We start from the raw sequence: 22,366 nt of genomic DNA on the forward strand, positions 1-22,366 counted from the left end.
TTTGCACCTCCTGAAAAGCACAGTGTGCCCAGAACAGGCAGAAAGAATCTGGCCAGTATTCCTCTGTAGCTTTCAGAAGGTGGAAATTTGTGTTACCATCTCCTAGGAGAGCTCATGTTCTCTATTGTCCATGGATAACATAACAGTGAGTAGACTGTGACGTGAGCACAGCGGCTTTACTTAATGATGCTTCTGCTGACGTTAGAAACTGAGCAAGTTCCCCTGTTTGTCTTGCTTTCCTTTCGTTAGCCTTCTAGTTACATAAATAAATCAATTCTATAGCTCTGTTGTTAAGAAAATACTTTAGATTCATATGTATGGGTCTTCCCTGTGTAGTCCAGTACCTATTGCCCTGTAAAATGGAGAAAAAACTAGATTGTTTCTGTATGGAAACTGGCTCAATGTCAGGGAAGCCATTGGAAATACCCAAACAGATGCAGGTACACCCAGCCCTTGTGCAAGGCTCTGCTTTATGGAGGGCATGGCAGAACATGCAGTGAAAGGCCTGCCTCGCTCTCTCCTGGTCCTGTAAGTAGCTAAAGAACTGCTTTGGCTCTTCTTGTCCTTGAAACTTTCTTTCTTCTGGTCTCAAGACAAACCAGCGATCACTGAGACCTCAGTCAGCGATGCCTGTTTAATGCTAAGCGACATCAGCACAAAAGGGTTGTGGTGGTTTTTTTTTTTTTTCCTCTAGATCAAACAGATGGCAGGTGGTTCAGGAGGGAAAAAACACCTCCAAAGCCACAAACATTAGCTCCTGTTGCAGCGAAAGCCCTATCTGTCTGCACTCATTATCTTTAATCTGCCAGCACAAAATAACATTGAGCTGGAGAGATAGGGACTGGGCCTATTCCACGGGGGAGCAGCAGCTATTATGTCTAATCTGTGTTGCTAGCCAGGTCAGCCTTATGGAGATGGCTGAGATAATGGAACGCAGAGCTTTGAAATGCCCTCTAGTTCTATATTATTTTTACCATGTATTTTTTTTAAACAGGAGGAACTGCAGGCATTTAAAAAAATGCTGTATGTATGTGTGTGCGTATATATATGTGTGTGTGTGTGTAAATTATACACGGGTCAATCTTAAAAGTAATGCCTCCTATTTCCATGGAAACTGCAACCGATGCAAAGAACACAATGACGCTATTTGATAGAGCACATTCTCAGCTACAAACCATTGCTTTTCAGCATAGTCACCACTATTAGCTGTGCCTTTTTGCCAGGGATGAGCAAGATCCTGCATGCTGTGCTTGTAACAATCTGCACCAGCAGAGGTAACACGCTGTCACTGTCACCACTGCTGAAATGCACCACTCACTGTGCTCACATCCACTGCTTGATCTCCATCCCTGTTCAGTAAGCATCAATGAATGTCAGTGGGTGACTTTTTTGTGTGTGTATGGAAGAATTCTATTCCACCCCTTTTCTTCATACGGAATTCAGTGTCAGACATTATTCTGTCAGGCTGCCCCTCTGCTGCCATCTGTCACATGGCAACAAAATGGAACAGGATATTGGTGGGAAGGTTTAACTTCTACTACCATCCTACCAATATGTGCCTCTGATGTTGTGGGCCAACATCATAAAGTAGGAGGCATTACTTTCGGAGCAGCCCTTGTAATGCAGGTAAATAGATGCAGTGTTCTGGTGGTCTGAGCATGGAAAGAAATAAATTTATTTTTTTATTTTTTATTTTTTTTAAGTATGGGCCAAAGGCCAGAGCTAGAACAATCAGGCTTTTAAGCACAGTCCTTCCTTTGGTCATTAGACACTGTCTCTCAATACAGCTGTCTTCATGATAGCTGTGCATGTTTTGTGCATGCTAACACATTTCTGTTTGGAGTTTACTGGCTCTGCTGGGGTTATTAGATTAGTCCGTAAGTCCAGCTATAGGGAAAGTTGAACTGTAGTTGGAATTTTAGTCCAACAGGGATAGGATCAGTCTTTACATTTTCTTACCTTTTTCTAGCGCCCATTCCACTCGTCGTAGAAATTTAACAAAGCTTGACAATCTAGTGATAAATAAATGCCCATATGAAAACAGTGGCTCCAAATAGTGTTAGCCAAGTGTGAAATCACTGCATTTTGTTTCATGAATTTCAGGGTAGAAAGGCTGTGGTAGGCTGGGCTACTGGGCTGAGTGTGAGAATGGGATAAAATGCGGAGAGGCTGTTATCAGCCTTCTTGATGAAATGGATTGCATTACCACTGGCTCTATTTCAGCTGGATTTTTTCATAGCAACGGCAGTAGTTAAAATCTTTTCTTTCTTTCTTTTTTTTTTTTTTTTAACAAATTTGGCTGAATTTTGATATTTTCAACTTGAGCAAATGTAGCCGAAGAGTTGTTTAATTTAAATGAGTGTTTAAAGAGCACACAAAAATAACTTCAAAATGAAAGATCTGGTGTAATAGCTTTGCTATATGAGAAACTATTTCCTCAAGTAGCATCACTTTCATAAGCATTATTTGTGTGAATGCCTTCTTGCAGATGTGAAGAAGCTGATTTCTTTTAACGATTGTATTGATGGAATTGCAGCCCAATATTCATAATGGGCTAGTTTTGGAATCTTTGAAATAGCCAAGCACATTGCAGAAGATGACATTGCAGAAAATCATTATTTCATATTCTTTTCCATAAAAATGTTTATTGAAAGCTGACCTTAACTTCAGCATATTGTGTCCGACATGAAGCTGTATGGAAATAGTAGCAATCTTTAATTGATTTTAACAGCTTTAGAATCAGACCCCCAAATAGAGAGAAAATTGCAGAACAGTGTATTGGGTCCCTGTACGTACATCTTAGGTGGCTCTGAAACCCAGTTCATTATCTTTCATAGATTAGTTTCAGAGCTTCTGATTAAAAGTGCATAGGAGATATTAAGGGTGAAATTTTGGAGTGTATGAAGTAGATAACTCAATTCTCAGGAACGTATTGGCACCTGAGCATTTTATTATAGTCAGGAGAAACTACTGAGGGAATGTTCAGCATTGCACCAAAGTAACATGGGGCTGTAGGTGCGTTGTACACTCAGAACAACGAGCCTCCATGTTTGGCTTTGTAGGATCCCAGAATGGCTTGGGTTGAAAAAAGAGACCTCCAAACACATCCCATTGCAGCCCCCTACCTCTCCCTTTAGGAGAAAACGTGTGCCAGGATTGTGAAGTGTTTCTGGCTCACAGAACACCCAGTTTCCTTGGAATCATTGTCTTCTGTCCGAGGCTGCCATGCAATTCACTTGTTGTGAGTGGTACCATTTTGTTTCCTATTGCATGTGTGGCAGAATTTGAGGTTTCTATATGACACCTTTGGGAAATCTAAAGATGTTGATGCCATTCTTCTGGCTCAGTTTGCATCACCAAAATCAACTTGGCCAGAAAGTAAGCATCTGCAGACAGTAGCTAATCTGAATTTGCTCTAGAGGGAGGTATCCTTGCCTATAGCAGGGGGAAGGAACTAAATGATCTTAAAGGTCTGTTCCAACCCAAACCATTCTGTGATTCTATGAATGCTGAAGTTGACTATCATGCACCACATCTAACCCTGTCCCATTGCATTATGGCAGGAGAGGGCTCCGTGCTGGCAGAATAAAGGCCCCGAGCTTTCCTGTTTATGTGCAGGTATATTTACAAATATGTTTAAATTGTTTTAAGCCAATGTAATGGATTCACAAGTGAAATGATGGTGGAAGGTGCTGGGCTAAGTATACATAGTCTGATTTCTGTGTTGTGCTGTGTCTGGGGCATTCATACCCTCTGCCTGCTGAGACTGTGAATCAGCTTTCTGAGGAGATTCATGGTCTTAAGAGAATGCATTTCAAAAACATTGGCAGTGTGGTTAAGAGGAAAGAAGAATTGGTTGTTAGCCCTTCCAAGTGTCACACCTTTGCCCCTGGCTGTGTGCACTCGATGCCTTTTGATCGTCTCTGTGCAGCATTAACTCTCACAGATGGGTCAGACAGTATTTGGGTTTGATTTGCATGTGTTTGGATAACCTTTTCAGAAGTGCTGCATCTGCTGATTCTACAGAAGAGATGCAACAGGGGAAATTCAATGCATAGCTCATGTTGGCTGCTGCGTGCCCTCGGTCTGAGATAACACAGTGTCAGGATGGAAAAGCCTTGCATCTTCATACTTTGTTTGCACTTCTTGTCTTTCATCTTTGAATTAAGACAACTATTAGGAAGGAAACCACAAAGATACCCTTTGGTGGTATCTTAATTCCTGCTGCCTGTCAGACAGTTTGCCTGAAAATACTGTGCTCATTTGAACCAGAAATGAGAAGCTCCTGTTCTCTGAGGGGTGAGTTACAAAACTTGCTCAAAATAATCTGGTAAAAATGCATTGCCACTGGGTTTTATTCCCATGGTGAAAATATTATTGGAAATAGTGCACAGCTGATAATATATTTGTGTGTTAAATATTAAAATCAAATGAAAAAATATTACATCTTAATATGGTACGTTTAAGAAAACGTAGTACTAAAATGGCCCATGGGATACTGAACTGCTGAAGCATTGTTTCTTTTAAGCTTTAATAAGTCAAGTGAGGAGATCACGGTAGGGTTAAGAAGAAAGTGTATCACTGGCATACTCTGTCATCATCAGGGATATAGTGAAGATGCTCCTTGATGGGAGATGCCTTGTCAGCATACCAAAGTGCACAGACCAGATGTGGGATATTTTATGGAAAGCTCTGACACTTCCTCCCACATTCATACACATCATGCACCCAAAACTGGAGTCTGGACTAAACACACAGCTAGATTCTGGACAATTGCTTCCTCAGCCCATCCTTGAGCAGCATAAAAAGAAATCAAGAGCAGAGAAAGAGGAGTCTGCCAGAGCTCAGAGATGTCTCAGTAGCTCAGAGACAGGGCTGTGATTTGGAACGTTGATTATCACACTTGTGCTTCCACATTGAATAGAGAACTCATAATTGAAGAGATTACCTTGTAGATGATGATAAGAGCACATTTTCTTCCTCTGCAGACAACATTTGTGCTGTGGCGGCCATTATGGCTGCTGCTTTTATCAGTGATTTAGAACGGAGCTGTCAAAAACTTTAAAAAGCTTCTATTAAAGTAATGTGGTTTTATCTATATAAAACCTGTGAGATTTCTCAAGGAAGCCAAGTTTGGCCTCCTTTTCTAATAAGAGTAAACGGCTGCGCCACAGGGCAGGGAGCTCTCCAGCCTTCGAGGAAGTCAGGCATCTGATCAGTACCAGATTGAGAATCCCTGGAGAGCAGAGCTGTGAATACGTGGAAACCAGTCCTCATCCCCATTCGTGGGGATAAAGCAGTTGCTGTTTTGCAGTGAGGTGGTTTGGAGAAGCTCAGCACGAGGAAGGCGAGACCCCTGCTTCTATTCCCCTGCTGCATGCAGATGTGTGGATTTGATCGCAGTGTTTGCAAATGTGGCTGGATATTAAAAATTGAAAGGAAGTAGTTAGTTTTACTGTGTCGTCTTCCAGTTTATTGGCACTGAGGTTGTTATATGGAATTGGTAGTTTCAATGCTCTGCTTTTGTTGTCTCTTTTAATATAATTTCAATGTATGACACTGAAACTTTCTTTTATCCAGCTGGGCATTTTCAAGCAGTCTATTGATTCCTGCTATGAAAGCAGTGTTAGCTGATACTGGCTGGAAGCGATAGCTTTGAAGCGTGAGAGGAGGAGAGCCCCAGGAGATCTGCTTTACTGCCTACCTGGTAGCCAGAATAAGAGCTAATAGAACAGCTTGGATACTCCTCTGTATTTCCATTGCCTCCTTTCTTGCATTTAGCTCTTCTTTTTGGGAAAACACTCCTCTTTTCTTTGCTTATAATCACAATGCTGTGTACTGCAAAACTGTTGGTCTTAACAAGCTGCAAATGGTTGACTCTGCTCCACATCTGAACAGAAGTGTGGCTGCAGCTGGATGCCTCTGCAGGCCAAAAAGGCAGGTCATGCTCACAGAGTTTATTTTGAGCTAGTGCCTGCCTGCAATCTTAGGGGTCACAGTGCATCATGGAATGTTATCACTTTTTGAGAAAACTGGAATTACTTTTACTCTTTTGAGAATTTCTGTAGTAATGCAGACAACATGGCCATGATTGTGGTGAGTAATTGCATGCTTGCTATCCAGAATTCCCACATGGATTTCATTTGGTTGTAGGATCACTGGCTTTTTGTTCCAGTGGAAGGGCAAACAGGAGGAAGGGATGCTGACAGAAACAGACGTGGAAGCTCTTGATGTGCCTTACAGCACCTCGTTATTTAAAGCAGAGAAGCTGATTCCTGTGAAGGCAGTTCAGGACAATTCTGCTCCTACGTAAAATATAAGACATTCAAAACTCTTTCAGAGAGACCTGATAGTGGCCTTTCAGTGTTTGAAGGGGAACTATATGAAGGAAAGGGACAGACTGTTTTTGGGGTCTGCGGGGATAGACTGCATAGATAGACAGGGATAGATAGGAGAAATGGTTTCAAGCTGAAAGAGGAGCAATGCAGGTTGGATATAAGGAAGAAATTTTATACACTAAAGGCAGTGAGGCAGTGGCACAAGTTGCCCAGAGAGGCAGTGGTGCCCCATCCCTGCAGACACCCAAGGTCAGGGGACTGGGGCTCTAAGCACTGATGGAGCTGTGGGTGTCTTTCTTCATTGCCTTTAAAGGTCCCTTCTAACTCAAACCTTTCTATGATACTGTGAGGAAAAGGGCGTAACCTGGAAAAGAAAAATACGTCAAGGAAGAGGAAATAAGAAAATGAGATTGTGAGTCTCTTTGTTAGTTAAGGGTGAACTGTGTGAAGCTGGCATTTCTGGAGGGACCAGATCAAAATATCCGAATCAAAAAATGAGATCCAGAGTAATAATTTGGTAGGAAAACAATTTCCCAGAGTGATAATCTTCAGTCCAGAGTGATCCTTGGGAGTGGTTGCTCTCTTGGCCACTTGGTCGACACCTCTGAGAGCAGCCACTTGACCACCAGGAGATAACAGAGAGCCTAAGGAAAGAGTGAGGCTGAACGATGAAGGTTACTGAGTTGAGCAGGTACAGCAGAAGGAGGTGCCAGCACTGTGTCAGTTGGTGAGAGCCGGGGCACAAAGGGAAGAACTCAAAGTAATGCCATCTGTAACTCATTCTGTGTTTCCCCAGGGAGTAGTTTTTTTAGACAGAGGGAATAATGACAGCAGTGCTGGCTCAAATACTTATTTCAGAGGAAAAGGTGACAGTATTTGAATAGATTAATGGTGTTTTAACTTGCACACAAATGGGACATCTATTAAATTTCAGCTGAATGCTCGTGAACGAGCCATTGTGCTTCCAGAGACATCTGAAAAGATTCCAAAAGAATAAACATGAAAAATAAGTTAAAATTTCAGGTTGTTAAACGGGTGAGTTATCCCCGGGATAGGAAGAAGAGTGCATTAATGACTAAGGCAGAAAGCTGAAATGTAGAAGAGTACAGGCAAAAGAGTATCTGTTACAAGTCTCTATGTGCATCAAAGGTGTTGCTCGTGATGAAAATGAGTGCATATGGTAATGCAGTAGGTGTGAGAGCAGTCAAGGGAGAAACTGAGAATGTCTTCAAAGGTAACTGAGTTCTCTGATTACGGAAGCAGTTTAGTTACCTGGCCATTAATGACCCTGGTAACTTCCCCTTCTAAACCAGAGAGGTCTGTGTGCTCCCTGCTTGCGTGTGGCATAATGAGGAGAACGAGGTTGTCCTTTCAACGCAGCAAGGATGGGAGAAAAGAAGAGGAAACCTGTGGCCCCTGTAGACTGAAAGAAGAATTAGATATATGTGTGTGCATATAATGATTTGTGTGTGTGTATAAAGGAAACACTTTCTAAAAGCAGCAGAGACAGGCATGTAGGATTGTATGCAGCAGGAAACAAGCATTTTTTAGGTTAGAAAGCATATGGCAAATGCCCATAGAAATGTCCATCACAATTTGGAGTACTTCTGTCAGCAAACAAAAGCTTCGTTTTATTTTTGTCAGCAATGTCGATTATTATTGCCAACCTGAAGGGTCAGAATAAGACTCTGCATATAGTCTGTGAGTGAGCAGTGTCCCAAAAGGCAAACTACAACTCTGCAGCTGAGCTGAGCTTGAGGTTGAAGTTAAACACACTTTTGCTTAAAGCTACCATGACATCTCAGTAGTAATCCCAGAAGTGTTGCTGGGAAATGTGTTTATTGTCTTAGAAATCAGCAAAGAAATACTAGAGAAGTTTAAAATATTCTATTAAAACCTCCAGTGAACAGTTAGGATTGAGGAGAATCTTCCAAAGTGCTGCCAGGACGTCATTGAAGGCTGTGTCCATATGTCTGGGTGCTCCTGCTGCATTAGCAAATGTGAGTACCATCCTGCATAAGGCCAGTTTTAATAGCAAGCAATTCATCCCTATTGGTAACGATGATTTGCCTTTGGGCCTGGCAGTGGGAGCTGCCCTGCTGTGCTGATCGCTTCCCTCTCACCACTGAGCATGCCAAGTACCTGCAGCCCTGAAATAGTAATGCATTCCGAAACATGAACTAGGTTTTGTTTTGCCTCCTGCCTGTGGAAGGTGCCAGAACTTTGCTCCCTACGGAAGCGCTGATGAACCATTGCTATGCGAGATAATTGTCAGAGCAGCCTTTCTGCAGAAATGAGCCTGCAAAAGCAGGGCCACGGATCTGCTGCTGGCTGCCTCCTGTCTTCTAATCGATCTCTCCTGTCCAAGTAAACAAAGGAGCAGCCTGACACAGGCAGGTGAGGGCAGCGCTGTGAATATCCTGACAAAAAGTGAAATGGCTGCAGCGCTATCTCTCTTTGTCAAAGGGGTGAGTGGTGTTAAGCAGGCACTAAACCTGCCACAGCTGTAGCAGCGTTGAACTAAAGGGCTTTGTTAACTGTCTTTGGAAAAGAAAAAAAACAACACATTGCATTTGAATGCAACCTCCTTGAGCCTGGAAATAGCAAGCTAGAAATGACAGGGTTGCTATTACATATCATACAAGGCAAAGGCTTAGCATGAATCGAAAAGGATTAGGATTTCATAGAGCTGGAAAGAGTATCAGGTGTTGTTTCCTGAAACAAAAGTGAATTGGGAGAGAGATGAAGCCACCTACCCACATATGCTGCTCTGTAAGTCAGCTTTTAAGTGATGCAAGGTAGGAGGAGACTTGCCAGCAGGAATCATGGCTAAAAACTTTTTCATTCTAGGATGTATCACAGAGATGTGAGGCAGGGCCAGAACTAGTGGCAGTGTTAGAAGTTAGGGGAATCTTTTTTGGTCATCTGAACTGGTTCCTGCACCTTGAAGCTGTCCAAAACAGAGCTGATAGCTTTCTGTGGGTGCTCCCCTCTACTACAATCATCCCTTGGCCAAGCAAAGTCTTCATGTTTCACCTTGGTAGCTGGAATGGAGGGGATATTCAGTACATTAAAAATCTGTAACTGATTGGATCTTGTAGTAGATACTTCTTTACCCAAAGCGTGGCATGACTGAGATCTGTTCTGACTTTCACAAAGGTGTAATTCTGCTGAAGGAATAGGGCAAATGAACCAGCACTTTACCTTCAAAGCAGCTTACAGCAGCCATAGCCACTGTCACTGGTGTGCCAAGAGCTGTTTTGCTCTCTCACCCTAATGGAGCAGTGTTTTTGTTACTTTGCTTTTTTCTTTCGCTGTTGGAAACACTCTTTACGTTTAAGGATCTTGGGACTCTAGTCTTACCTTCCTCTCTCCCCTCTCCTCCCAGTGTCTATCAACTCGTTGTCAAGGAGGAGAAGCTACAGAAAGCTCGCAGAGCTGCAGACATCATTGAATGCTTCGCCATCCCAGTGAGCTACAAGAACGCCTCCAGCCTTGACTCACCTCACTACTTTGCAGCCGAGCTGAAGCCCATCAACCTGCCCGTCACACAGCCCTTCACCGTGGGCGACAACAAGACCTACAATGGCTACTGGAATGCTCCTCTTTCTCCCCTGAAAAGCTACAGCATATACTTCCAGGCTCTTAGCAAGGCAAACGGCGTAAGTGCAGAGAATATCATCTGTATCTGTACATGTGACTACCTCTAGCCTGCCTGTCTTTCTCCTTCCTTCTCCATCAGATGCCAGTTTAATTGCTGATTATCACTTTCTTGCAGAAATTTGATGGAAGTTATACATGCCACTACTTGTCCTTCACTCAACTTTCTCTGCAGATGCAGTGGGAAACCTGTAGGAGTGCCAAGTGATGGAAAGGGCATATGTAGGCACATGATGTATGAAGTGGATTGTTTATAATCTTTTTCCTTGCATTAATGTCAGAGTAGAGGCTGTTGTAGCAGCTACATCTTATAAGGACATCCTTGCAGTCGTCAGTTCACATTGATTTTAGAGGAGAGATGAGATGAGAACTACCAAAGGCTATTAAATTGGATTACTTTGTAGCCTGCGTTTGGTCATCCCATAGTTTAGCAGTTATGGTTGAGATTTTCACCTTGAACAAAATGTAAGTTTTATGGTAAAGGGAACTTTGTGCCTGTCTTTCTTACTCCTTTTGGATATCATAGACTTTATTTTTAACATATAGTTATTTTGTGATATTAAGTTTAAAATGGGGACTGCATGGGAAACAAAGTCCGCCCCTTTCTCAGAGTCAGATGTCACACACGTCGTGCCCAACAGATCCATTCACAGGAAACTGAAGGCCTCTTTTCCCTCTTAAATTCTTCTGGAAAGTGGTTTGTGATCTACTGACCTCCTGCTGCAGATATGTTCAGCTAACAGCGCGCAGGCCAGGTCCAATCTAAGCAGTCATTCAGCTGCATCCCCTCTGGCTCCCCCAGTAGCTTTTGGTTATCACTGACATGTTACAGGTTACCACTCCAGCCTCTTGAGGAGACTTATAGCATTAATACACAGTGAAGAAGTTGGGTAGACAGGGGTGTTTTTAGTAGCCAATGCTTTCCTGAATCCAACTTTTACAAGGGTAAGCTCTCTAATACATCACCTCTGAAAGAACAAAATTAGAAAAATCAATCAAAGATGAATGGTAAAGGCTTTGTCTCCGCTTGGGATAGTGACTTTGATACCCAAAACACAGGCATGCATCACAGAGGACTGTGCGTCCTTTAACAGGCTGGCAGTGCCAGTGAAGGTTCTCAACATGTCATGCTGTTTTACTGCCTTCATTTATCACCATTCTGCAGAGTATCAGCTGTGTGGCTGACAAGCACAAATCTCTTTGGTATTGTGCTGCTTTTCACCTTGGTTTCCCTTCTAGTTGGTACAGTTTCCATTCAGCACTCATCAATTAATTCACTTTTAGATTTGCTTCTATGAAGGAAATTGTGAAATATATATGTGTATGTCTCTCTGTTTCTAGTTAGTTCCCCCTTATGTGATAGTTAATTGCAAGCGAATGGATCCCTAGGGATGAAAAAAACTTTTATTTGCTCGAGTACAATCTAATGTGCCATAACTGGGTAATAAGAATGGAAATGTAGGCTTCCCTTGGCATTCTGGAGTGAGGCAGCAGTAATGTGCAGCTCTGCTTTTTCTAGAACTCTGTAGCTGACAGGTTGCTCCACGCTCAAAAAAGTAGGCAATACTTGGGCTGCTCAGATGGGAAACTAAAAGACCTTTCAGGAAGAAGTAATCCAAGAAGTCTGTATGCAGCTTGTGAAGGCATGAGAAGCATCAAGTTCACATCTGAGCGAGCAAACGCCTCTTGTGTTAATAATTTACATCAGTACATTATATGGTTATGTATCCTTAACGTGCAGTGCTGCTGGAAAAAAACGTAGGTGAATTGTCCAAGAGCGGAATATGGATCTTAAGTGAGTAGCTGTGGAACTTGTTTTGCCCTGATAGAATCCTTGAAGCACTCATTTCAAATGTTAGGATCTGATTTGCCTCTGATGTTTTGCAGCTGTAAATGTTTTCTTTCATACCCAGAACTGTTAGCAAGTATAATTTGTTTTTAAGAGTTCTTGGTGTTCACGTTTATCAACACCCTGAGACAGTTTGGTGGTCTTCATAAAGCCTACCAAAAATTATGGCTGCAGGAAGGCATTTTTAGATAATGCACATCTGCAAAATATCTGAGACAGTAACAATTTAGCACAATTAAAATCCAGCCTTATGTTCCTTTGCACATGAAAAACTTAACAGAGCATCGCAGCTCATTTTTTAATTAGGATATTCTATAGTTTCATTAATCACTGACAGATCTGGAACGATGAAACTTCTTTTGCACACCTGGAACTTGCAGTGAGAAGCCATCGTGCACTGAACCATAACGTCTTCCTTTGGAAATGGAGGGCTCCAGGGGGAGCTTAATTTGAGGAAACATTCTGTGTTTGGTCAAAAAGCTTGATTAGGAGGAGATGGTGGTGGTAGAGGAATTCTGCATTGTTATTTTACATCTCCTCTGTGCGTGGAGGGTTGTGCTCATTTGGTGTTCTTGTCGGCTCTGTAACCATTAGCCACGATTGTTGCATTGAAAGGGACATAATTAACAGCTGGATGCAAAACAAGTGCAGCAAATTGCTGCAAAATCAGATCTCGAGCTTTGCTGCCTTCTCTTGTGCAGTGTTTTTTTTTTTTTTTTTTTTTTGTCAGCTGTCATTCCCTGAGTTCTGTGGGCAGTTGTGTGAAGCTTGGTCAGCCTGGTGCTGCTTCCAGACAAGGGTCTGAACAGAACATTTTGTTGTGCAAAACGCTTCCAAACTGTGTGGATTTTCCTCCTAAGGATGGTTGAAAGCCAGATGCTGAACTGAGAGGTGTCAAAGTTTAAAAGGGGTTGGGGGGGAAGAGAGGTAAAGAAGAAAGGAACTTCAGGCTTTATAACTGGGCAGTTGAGAAACACAATTAGCACAATTAAAATCCAACACAATTAGATCATTTGTTAGGGACAGTTAGTGCAAGAACTGACACAGAGGGAAGAGCAGACAACTGGCTTTGCTGTGCTCTGGCAGGAGCTGCATGCCTGCTGTCCCAGCCTGGTAGCTAAGTGATGTTTGCTGGTTGTCTTGGTGCCACCTGCTACAGATGGCTGCTGGCAGAACATGATGCTTTCCCAGCCTGTAAAACCACCCTGAGCTCAACCTCTCTGAAGCACAGCCCTGTGGTGCTTCTGCTGAAAGGTACGGGCCTGGCTGGCAATATTATCCTTATGCAGAATTAATGATCAGAATTAAATGTCACAGATTTTGCTTTATCCAAGCCACTGGTGGTGGTGGTGCCCAATTAGACATCCAACAAACACACTCAAGTGGGGAGAACTCCTTGGCTCCCGGGGTGCTGCCTGAACTTCTGAGCAGCTCAAGAAACGGAGCTTCCTAGAAATCCTTTCTGTAGCTGCTGTGCTTTACGTCATTGAGTTAAAATGAAATCTGTAATGGCACAGTTGCAATCAATAACCCTTGGCCATTTTTCCTCTAAATGGGAGATGAGGCTGGAGGCTTTGTAGCACAGCTGGAGATGATGTGGGGGATGCTGCCGGCTGCTCCTGCAGCCTGGTGGTCCAACAGGTGAATGATGTGTTCAGGCCAGCTTTGTGAAAAGTGGCAGCACAGGAATCAATGAGAATATTATTTTTGAAGGAATGATGGACTCTACAGAGTTTCTCATTGATTTTTTTTTTTTTCCCTCTCTAATGACTTGTACTGCATGCACAGTCGGGCAGCTCATCATTATCAGGGGATTTCAGGCTGGATTCCTGGTTGCTAACAGGTCTACTCAAATACTTAAGGAAGATTTTGGAAGTATGAGCAGAGCTGCCAGTGGGAAAGCGACTTTTGTCCTTGTGGAGATGGCTCACAAAGAGCCAGTGAGGTACTTCACTTCAGCACAAGCCCTATTCTGAAAACCAGTGTGCTACTAAAGCTGCCTGCATCGGTTTTGCAAACAAACAGCTGTGAGGACTCAGTGTTCTGTGATCTCAGCTGTACCATTTTGTCCAGTGATGTTTACTGCTTGTTACTGGAGCTCCTGGGGCAGCAGTAAAGGAGCTGTGGATACACTTCACTCTTTGTAAGTCCTTGTTTCCACATCTGGCTAGCCTTCCTGAGCCAGAAGACATGAAGCTGAGGGTTGGTAGTCCTATTCATTGCATGAATAAAATCGTCTAGTCATCCTCAAGTTTGGGAGATGTGGGTACTGAATAAACTAAATATCCTTGAAATCACTTTCAGTTGTAAATAATAAAAGCCCAAACCACTTTGTTAAATCTTACTTCTCCAGATAACACAGATACTAAAAATAGCTGATAATTGGAAAGTCAATACGGGGTTTAGCTGAGCCTCCTGGAGAACTAGCAGTTTCCTTGAGCTGGCAGTAGAAATTATAGGGGAGTCCATAGACTGAGCACACTCTGTGCATGTGATTAATTTTAAAGACAGCAAACAATTGGTCTCAGTGGAATAAGGAGGAGGCATGTGGGAAAAACTGAAGAACAACAACAACAGAAAGTTCAGAGGATGGAAGGGCAGTTCCTATCCCATGGGATCAAGCTGCCTACAAGCATGCTTGGTACAGGCTTGGGACATGGAGTGCTGTGGCTGAGGCCAAGAAGGGGGTTGGTAATTACCTGTCTGTGCAACAGCAGGAGTTAAAACTGCCTGTCCCCATGTGGGGCTGCCTGGAGACTTGTAGCAGGGTGGCATCTGGGGGCAGCAGGTATGTGCAGGTGCTGGCAGGGACTCTTTCAGCCAAGGAATGCACTGTTTAGCTAATGCAGGGTCATAATCAGAGCCAAGGAAAGGAAAAGAGAAAAAAAAAGATGGGTGTGAAAACAGATGGATGAAAAAGCTCTGCTTATTTTATTGTTCATAGTCTGTAAACAGCAAGCTGTCATTTTAAAATAAAAGGGGAAAAAAAATCATTTGGCCTTTTAGGTTGTGAAGATGCAGCTGTCTCATAAGCATATGTCCTTCTGCCCTCATAGATCTTTTCTGCAGAAAGTTGTTCCCATCCAAGTATTAAAACGAAGGCAGAACTTGTCTTATTATCATCCTGTGCACTTCAGTGAAATGCACATTTTGGAGCCTAAATAATGAGTAGATGGCATCAGCTCTCTTTCTTTGAGAAGGAAAGAAACAAACTGTATTAAAAAGAATGAGAATTCTGTGTGATGACAGAACGAGCTCCTGGCATGTGGACATGGGTCTGAAACGAAACAGTTGTCCAGTACCAGGGTCTAGGTTGGAACATCCCTACGTTGTTCTCTTACTGCTTGAACGCACCCCTTCTGTGATAGCATAGCCTGGCAGTGCCCAGAGCACAAAGCAGTGGTGCTGGGATCTTACGTTGGGTTATTTGTGTGCCTGCAGCCATAGTACAAAGCAAGCATCTTACTGCAGCTGGTGGGAGCACGGGTCATGGCTGTGGTTGGGTTTGGGAAACTTCAGTGGTACAATCGACTGGGATTCGTATATCAGAGTACTTGAAGGAGCCTGTGGATACAATCAGAAGACTGAAATTTAGGGAAACTGTTTTTTTAAAAGTTTGTTACTATTCCTTTGTTTCATTATTTTTCTTGTAATGCCTTCAAGCCATCTGTGTGGGTTATTTATTCCTCTTTTGCCATTGGTTAAGCAGAAGCATCTTTACTCTGGTAAACACCTCATCTAAATCCAGAAGAGTTTTTTCAGAAAGCAGATATGATTATGGGCAAATGGTTTCACTGTTTTGAGAAAAACTATTTATTCTGTGTATTGACAAAGGAGTTGAGACAAACAATTCTCAGCATTAATCAAAGAAAAATGCAGTAAGTGGAAGGAGGTCTCATTTTTTGTGAGGCATCAAAGAGAGGAGCAGCGGGTTGATCAATGAGGTGGTCAATGGAAATCAAAGGAATAATCAGCCCTCATCAGGAATACGGGCTGAGCAACAGTCCTTAGGCTCCAACATCCCTAGTAGCTGATGCCTGGTAGCTGTGCAGGTTTCTTTTATGTTTTTCTCCTTAGAAGACACCATTTGAAATTAAGTCCAGATGTCTTGTTCCTCTGGTGATTGATTGCCCTTGCTTTTGGCAGTGCCTGATCACTGTCTTCTAATAACTACAATTGTCTGGGCGAAATTAGTAGATGTAAATGCAAACAGAACACACTGCATCCTGTCTTCTCAAATTACCCCGTGGGAGGGCAACGTGCAGGAATATGCACATGCTCAAATGAGATCAATTACAGCATTGTTAACAAGGTTTTGGGTTTTGTTTTGTCACCTTTTCTCAGCACTGACTAATTTCTCCAGCCTTTTGTTGCACTTCGAAGCTAGCAGAAAGCAACAGACGCACAAGAAAATTTTCCACAAGCATGTGCAATGTGTGCCAGTGTCCACCTACTTTTAGCCTGCAGCAGTACTATCTTGATATCAATTATATTTCATTCGTCATTGCTGATTTTTCCAGGTCATCTTTGCGTAGATTGTGAAGTGCATCAGATGTCTTCTGACTCCCTGCATTATCTGCTGAGGCTGTGTTCTGAAAATAAGACTGTTTTTCCTGCTTTATATAACATCACTGGTAATAGAGATTGTTGGTTTCCAGAATAGCTGGCAATTCAGGCTGATTATACAGGAGGCAGCGATGGCGGTGCAGCACTGCTCTGCAGCTCTGTTGGCTTTGCAATGCCAACAGTTGTACAAGATGTGCAGAGCAGCTCTGTGAGCGAGAGAAGTTTGTGAACCAAAGAGAGATACTTTGGGTTTACTGGAATAAAGAATAGTTTAGTCAGTGAGTGCATGATAAGGGAGCAGGGGGAACTGGTGCTGCATTTCCCTGTGCAGTGTTGCAGTTTTCCCCTTTTTGTGTGCTGTGCTGCAGCTGATGAGGGTCAGTTGCAGATGGAATACCTTTTCTTTACAGCCTTCGTTGAACTGCTTGAGGATGGAGCAAGGTGCTCAGCAGTGTATTTGTTATTTCCAGAGCCAGGCAGCATCCATATTAATGTGGCATTATCACACGCAGTAATTTATGCAGTATTCATTACACCCGAGACATGCACAAGAGCATGTAAAGTCATGAAGTGCTGAGAACACCCTGCAGCAGATTACTGCCTGACAAAGTTTTTTAACCAGAGGAACACAGAAGATTTGGATGATGGTCACACATGGTGCAGGAGCAATCCCTGCCAGTAAGGGCTGGAGAATGAAAACGTGGGGATACCAGAAAGGGTTTGTTTTCAGTGGAAGTGGCCTGAGGAGGATGCTGCATTCGAGCCTTTAGCTAAGCCAAATAACACAGAGCTGCTGCTCGGCTCCAAACTCCTGTTTACACAGATCTGGGGACTCTGAGGTGCATTGAACAAAAGCGTTGGGTTTTATCCCAGCTCTGCAATGAAAAGCTGCAGTGCTCGGGGTTGTGTTTGAATGGCTCATTTGGCAGAAGTAGCCATACAGCATGCTGTTCTGCTTCACATACATATCAGAGGGCTGAAATATTCCAATGACTGCTTAGGTGTCTGTTTGCCATGTGTTTAAATAAATACCCAATTTGCAAAATTTGTGGTAATGGTGCGTGAAAATTGGATGTACAGTTGCATGTACTTTTGACCCAAAGCTTGTCTGCCTACTACAGATCAGGCCATTTAGCTGGTAAATTCTATTAGTAAATCAGGCAGTTACGTGGTGCCCGTTACTCACATTGAGTATGGAAAAACATGCAACTTCCCAGCAGTCAGGCAAGCAGCTGTATGCAAACCCATTGCTATGGAGTGTTCTATGCCATTCAAACGGTCGGTGGTACTTTCAGTGATGAAGTGTAAGAAAAATGCTTATTTGTTTTAGTGACTTTTGGTAAGAAATATGTTTATTGCAAATAGGCCAATGACACGCCTTGATGTTTTCCTTTTCTCTCTCTTTTTTTTTTTTTTTTATTTTCAGGAAACAAAAATCAACTGTGTCCGGCTGGCAACGAAAGGTACGTGGGTTTCCTTTCCCTGCAAAGCACAGCACCAGTGATATGAGAGCTGCAGTGGTGACACAACTAGATTACAGTTACTAGTCAGGGAAGAAGCTTCTTTTTAAAAAGTTTTTTAAGGAAAATATCAAAGACAGAATGTCAAGTTTCCAGAACCACTTCACTGTATGTGTAGGCCCTGTTATTTCTCAAGACAGTGTCTCTCTCTCTTTGTGGTTCCTTTTTTCCCTTGTTCTATCAACTGCTTTCCTGCCCTGAGGACTGCTCTTGCTATTGGCAGAATGTGATCGAAAAAGCTTCCTACTAAGTTCATTCTCTCCGTAACTACACAGTGTAGATAAGTTAAAGGAGATCTCATGCAAACCTGACTTTTAATGGGTTTTGAAAAACCTGACCTTGAACACAGTGGGGGCACAATTCCTACATCACACCATTTTCATGGTATAATGCAGCGAACTCGTGGAGAATATTTCTTATTTTCATCGCATTAAGTTCAGAATAGACCCAACATCATCACCTGCTACAAATGATTTAGTGATATGTTAAGACGCAGTGCTTTGATCCCCAGGTTGCATCACAAGATGTTGCTCTTGGGGAACCAACAATGACAATGTCTGGGTTACTTCTTGGAGTTTAGAGTTGCTTTTAACAACTCTTCTAAGGTCTTCGAAGTCACCCCAGAGGATACCTTGCCAGCAAAGGTGTCAGTAAAGCAATTTACTCGTAACACAAACCGAGTAGCTGTAAAAAGGCTTCCTCAACACGTATCTGGTCTCAAAATGAGTTGTAAGGAAATGCTAAGGTAATTGCTATGGGCCATGCTGGAGATAACTCTCCTTTTCTAACCCTCAGGAATGCATTCTGTGCCCTTGCTGCTTTGTTGTAGTAACTCCATTACTGCCTAGGGGTCTTCCTGAAGTTGAAAAGAAATGGGTAGAAACCCATGGCTGTTTTTCTATAAGAAGCATCACCCCGTGTTTTTTTTTCCACATTCTTTTTAGTCCTTTCTGTTCTGTAGCAGTAGCAGAAATTAATTCCTTCCAGGTAATTTCTCATATGCACTTCTGCTACAGCACTTACTGAGGAGTTGGGGGGATGAAAAGAAGCCCCAACTAACAGTTGCTAGGTAGCAGCAGCAGATTTATTTTGCCCTTATGAGGAGGCATCTCCAGAAGTGTTACTGGCAGCAGGGTGTGAGGTGCAGGAGCCTGCAGCTGCCATCAGAGAGCTGCTGGCTGGCAGGGCTGTAAGCAGTTGTGTCACCACTGACAGCCAAGGATGAGCCATTTCTCCCCTCTCCCCTTCATCTGTGGCTCTGGTGGACCCTATATCCTCCCTTTGTTTCCTCTTTAAGTGTTCCTTGTAATATTTTCATTTAATTCATTGCTCTGGGTTGCAAACATTCTGTGTCTCAGTCTTCCGTCCATTCCCCTGCAGTTTTCCTGGCCCGTGGGTAGTGGTGTGACATTGTGGATATCTTCCTTTGGCCTTCTGCTGGTAGAAAGGTATAAAGAGCAGGAGTGGGTGAAGTTTGGGTGAAATGATTCTCCTCTGGGTTTTCCCAGAGCGTGACTGAAGGTCTCTTCATCAGCTCGGAGAAATTAGATTGATTCATTTTTGGAATCCTATAGTTTCTTCTACTTTAGTGGTTCCTATTTCTGGAGTTAGTGGAGGAATGTTAGTTAGTTGTCGTGCTAAGTAAAAAGAGATTTGCTCTGTGATTATTGTTCAAATAAAAACACCTGTGTCGCTCGTAAAGTCCTATTCTTCTGTGTTCTCTCGATTTGCACTGCCTGATTTGAGTACTGCTGGAAAGATTCACAGAAGTGTTTGACCCTGAGCTGCCTTCTGCAAATGGATTTAATTTTTGTTAACCTTGTGGGTCACCAAGGAGAATCGGCAGGCTGCCTTTACTCTGATATTCTGAACTCCAGCTCCTTTTAAAAAGTGACCTCTTCCTAATACTAATTTGACAAGACAGATCAGAGAGATGGGTAAAACCTGGGGATGCTTCGAGCTTTTTGGTGATCTTATACTTCAGGATTTTTCTTGATTGACGTGAATGGGAAAGGACAAAAAAAAAATTATGGTAGCACTAGTGTTTATTACTGTTTTGATGGATATTGCTTTTGATTTATAGGTATGTCTTGTTTCTGTATACACGGAGTCTGGAAATCCTGTTTTTCTTTTTTTTTCTTGTCCTTATTCTGTGATTTGCAATTTTGTATTTCTCAATGCCTGACCATTGACAAAGACACTGGAATGCAGCTGTGGCTAACTTTATGCCACTTTTGGCTTTTTAAATATACAGTATTGGGTGCAGCACACAAGCAGCCTAGCACCACAAGTGAATTTACAGTCTTAATTATTTAACAGTTCATTAACAGTCCACTGCTGGCACCTGTGATGTATGGGCAGCTGAACCAACAGTGTTCTGTGGCTTGGAGATTTTCCATAGTTGAAGATCTCTGTATGTTGTAGGGCTGAATTCCATCCATTTTAACTCCATGTGGACAGAAGGACTCAGCCACTCTACATCCATCTGAGCACCTGTAGAGGGGTTTCATATCCACCCCATCTCTGCTGGGGTGGAAACAGACAGAGACAGTGACAAATCCGTACTAATATTGTGACGTGGCCAACAACTGATTGTTGGAATGTTCTGTCTGACCTATTGTGTCTGTGTTGTCTTCTGTCTACTCGTTAGATTGATTATCTTTACTGGCATTGCCATGTATTTGTCGTTATTTGCATCGTTGTCTTTTTGAGGATAGAAAGAGCAAGGCTGCAGTGTGCCTCCAACAGAAAGTTCCAAGCTGCTAGCAGGGATACCAGTGTGGTGTCCTCTGTAAAAAGCAAGAGAATGAACATCTTGGAGTTAGGCTGAGGTTAGCTAGGCTGATCTGAGCATTGACAGCTCTCAAGCTGCAGTTCATACCAGAGAGAAAGTGCATTTTGTTTTGCAGACTGATGCAAAAAAAAAAAAAAAAAAAAAAGAATGCATACTGCTAGTGCCAGAGAAAAAGTTCATTTCTGGCTATTGGTCTAATTTTGTTCCATTCCTGGCTACATGACACACCAGTAGCTCCGTTAATGTTAGTGAAATGAGTTCTGATTTATGCCAGTAGCAGGGAGATTAGAATTGAGGAATGTTTAAGCAAGGCAAGTGTTCTCTTCAAGTACTGGATTAACAAGGGCAGTAAACGTGAGTGTGGGAGTAATTAAGCAATAAAACGTGTTAGGCAGTGTGGTACTGGGGGATTATAGCACATCTTGGGTGTTGCTGCAAGGCACCTGCTCAGAAGCTGCGTAGCTCTAATTAGTTGTCACTGCTTCAGCAGGCTGGGAGGCAATTTGTTTTGTATGTCCCATTGCCTCAAAACCAATAAAGTGAACTCAGACAGCTCTTTTAAAAAGTGTTCTAGTCCATTAAGAGTTTTGGACATTTCTCAGCTTGCTCTCCTCCCCTTTTTTGTTGCTGAGACCTCGGCTTCATTATGAAGTAGACTTCAGATAACCCCTTGTCATTTCAGCTTCCCTCCACTCAGGAGCTGCATCTCATCTGCCACATGTGCACTTCTCTGCACATTTCTCCTGCCTGCTGCTCCTGCTCAGATTACCTTGGTCCTTTTGGTCCCAAGAGAGACCTCTGTCAACGGTTTGCCTCTCTGATCTTCATCTGTTGGCTGAAATGTCAGGGGTGGGTTTCAGCATCTCAGAACAGAAGGTCATGACACCACTACAGCAGCCTTCAAAGCAGAGCTAGTAGATACCCACGTGGGCAAGTGCATCTGCTGAGCACATTTCCTTCCTTCTGGCACCTCAGTAGGGGGCTTGACTAATGTCCATGGGCCAACAGCAAGGACTTGGCACCAGCATTTGCTGAGGTCACGTTTTGCAATCCATCAGAAAGCAATCTGCGTTTGTCCAGTCTGTGTAGCCATTCCCTCTTTTGCCAGCATGTTTCACATCCACAAGCATTATTAACCTTCTGTATCCACTTGTGTATTTATTTCCAGTTTTGTTGGTCTCAGATTTCTGACCATTCCCAGTCATAACCACCTCTCCTCAGATGGGCTGCTTCTCTTCTTAAGTTATTGAAGTAATGTCATCTTTCATAGCATAGTCACTTGGATGCATATCATTAGCATTAGGCATTCTTTAAAAATAAGTTTATTATTCTGTTTATCAGCTCTCTGCCATAGTTTTCACTCAGCCAGTTTGTTTATTAATTTTGCCATTTGGTTTCCATGATGGCATTTGCTTTAATGTGTCCCATTCTTTCTGAAATAACTTGGTTATTCTCCTTGTTTTAAAGCAACATATTTATATAGACACTTTATTAGAGAAAATTGCAACCTCTTACTAGAGAGAGCAATTACCTCTTGTATTCTTAAAGTGCATTAAATTACTTTCACGGTGTAATTGAAACAGGGGCAGAGGGCTCATTAATGCTTCCTTATCTCTTGGTATTTATTTCTTCTTTTTCT

At 42.7% G+C, this 22,366-nt stretch overlaps 1 protein-coding gene across 12 annotated transcripts in view; it reads left to right on the forward strand.

Annotated features, from left to right (window-relative positions):
- The window catches only part of PTPRT (protein tyrosine phosphatase receptor type T), a 432,503-nt gene that overhangs the window by 331,432 nt on the left and 78,705 nt on the right, over positions 1–22,366 (forward strand). For all 12 annotated transcript variants that reach the window (XM_090152290.1, XM_090152287.1, XM_090152291.1 and 9 more), the window contains exons 12-13: positions 9,727–10,000; positions 17,840–17,876. In XM_090152290.1, coding sequence (XP_090008416.1) covers positions 9,727–10,000; positions 17,840–17,876 — 311 coding nt within the window. The remainder of the gene's footprint in view (positions 1–9,726; positions 10,001–17,839; positions 17,877–22,366) is intronic.

This window comes from Phasianus colchicus, chromosome 17 (genome assembly GCF_987193195.1).
Source record: "Phasianus colchicus chromosome 17, bPhaCol1.hap1.1, whole genome shotgun sequence".
In the NCBI taxonomy this organism is placed as follows: Eukaryota; Metazoa; Chordata; class Aves; order Galliformes; family Phasianidae; genus Phasianus; species Phasianus colchicus.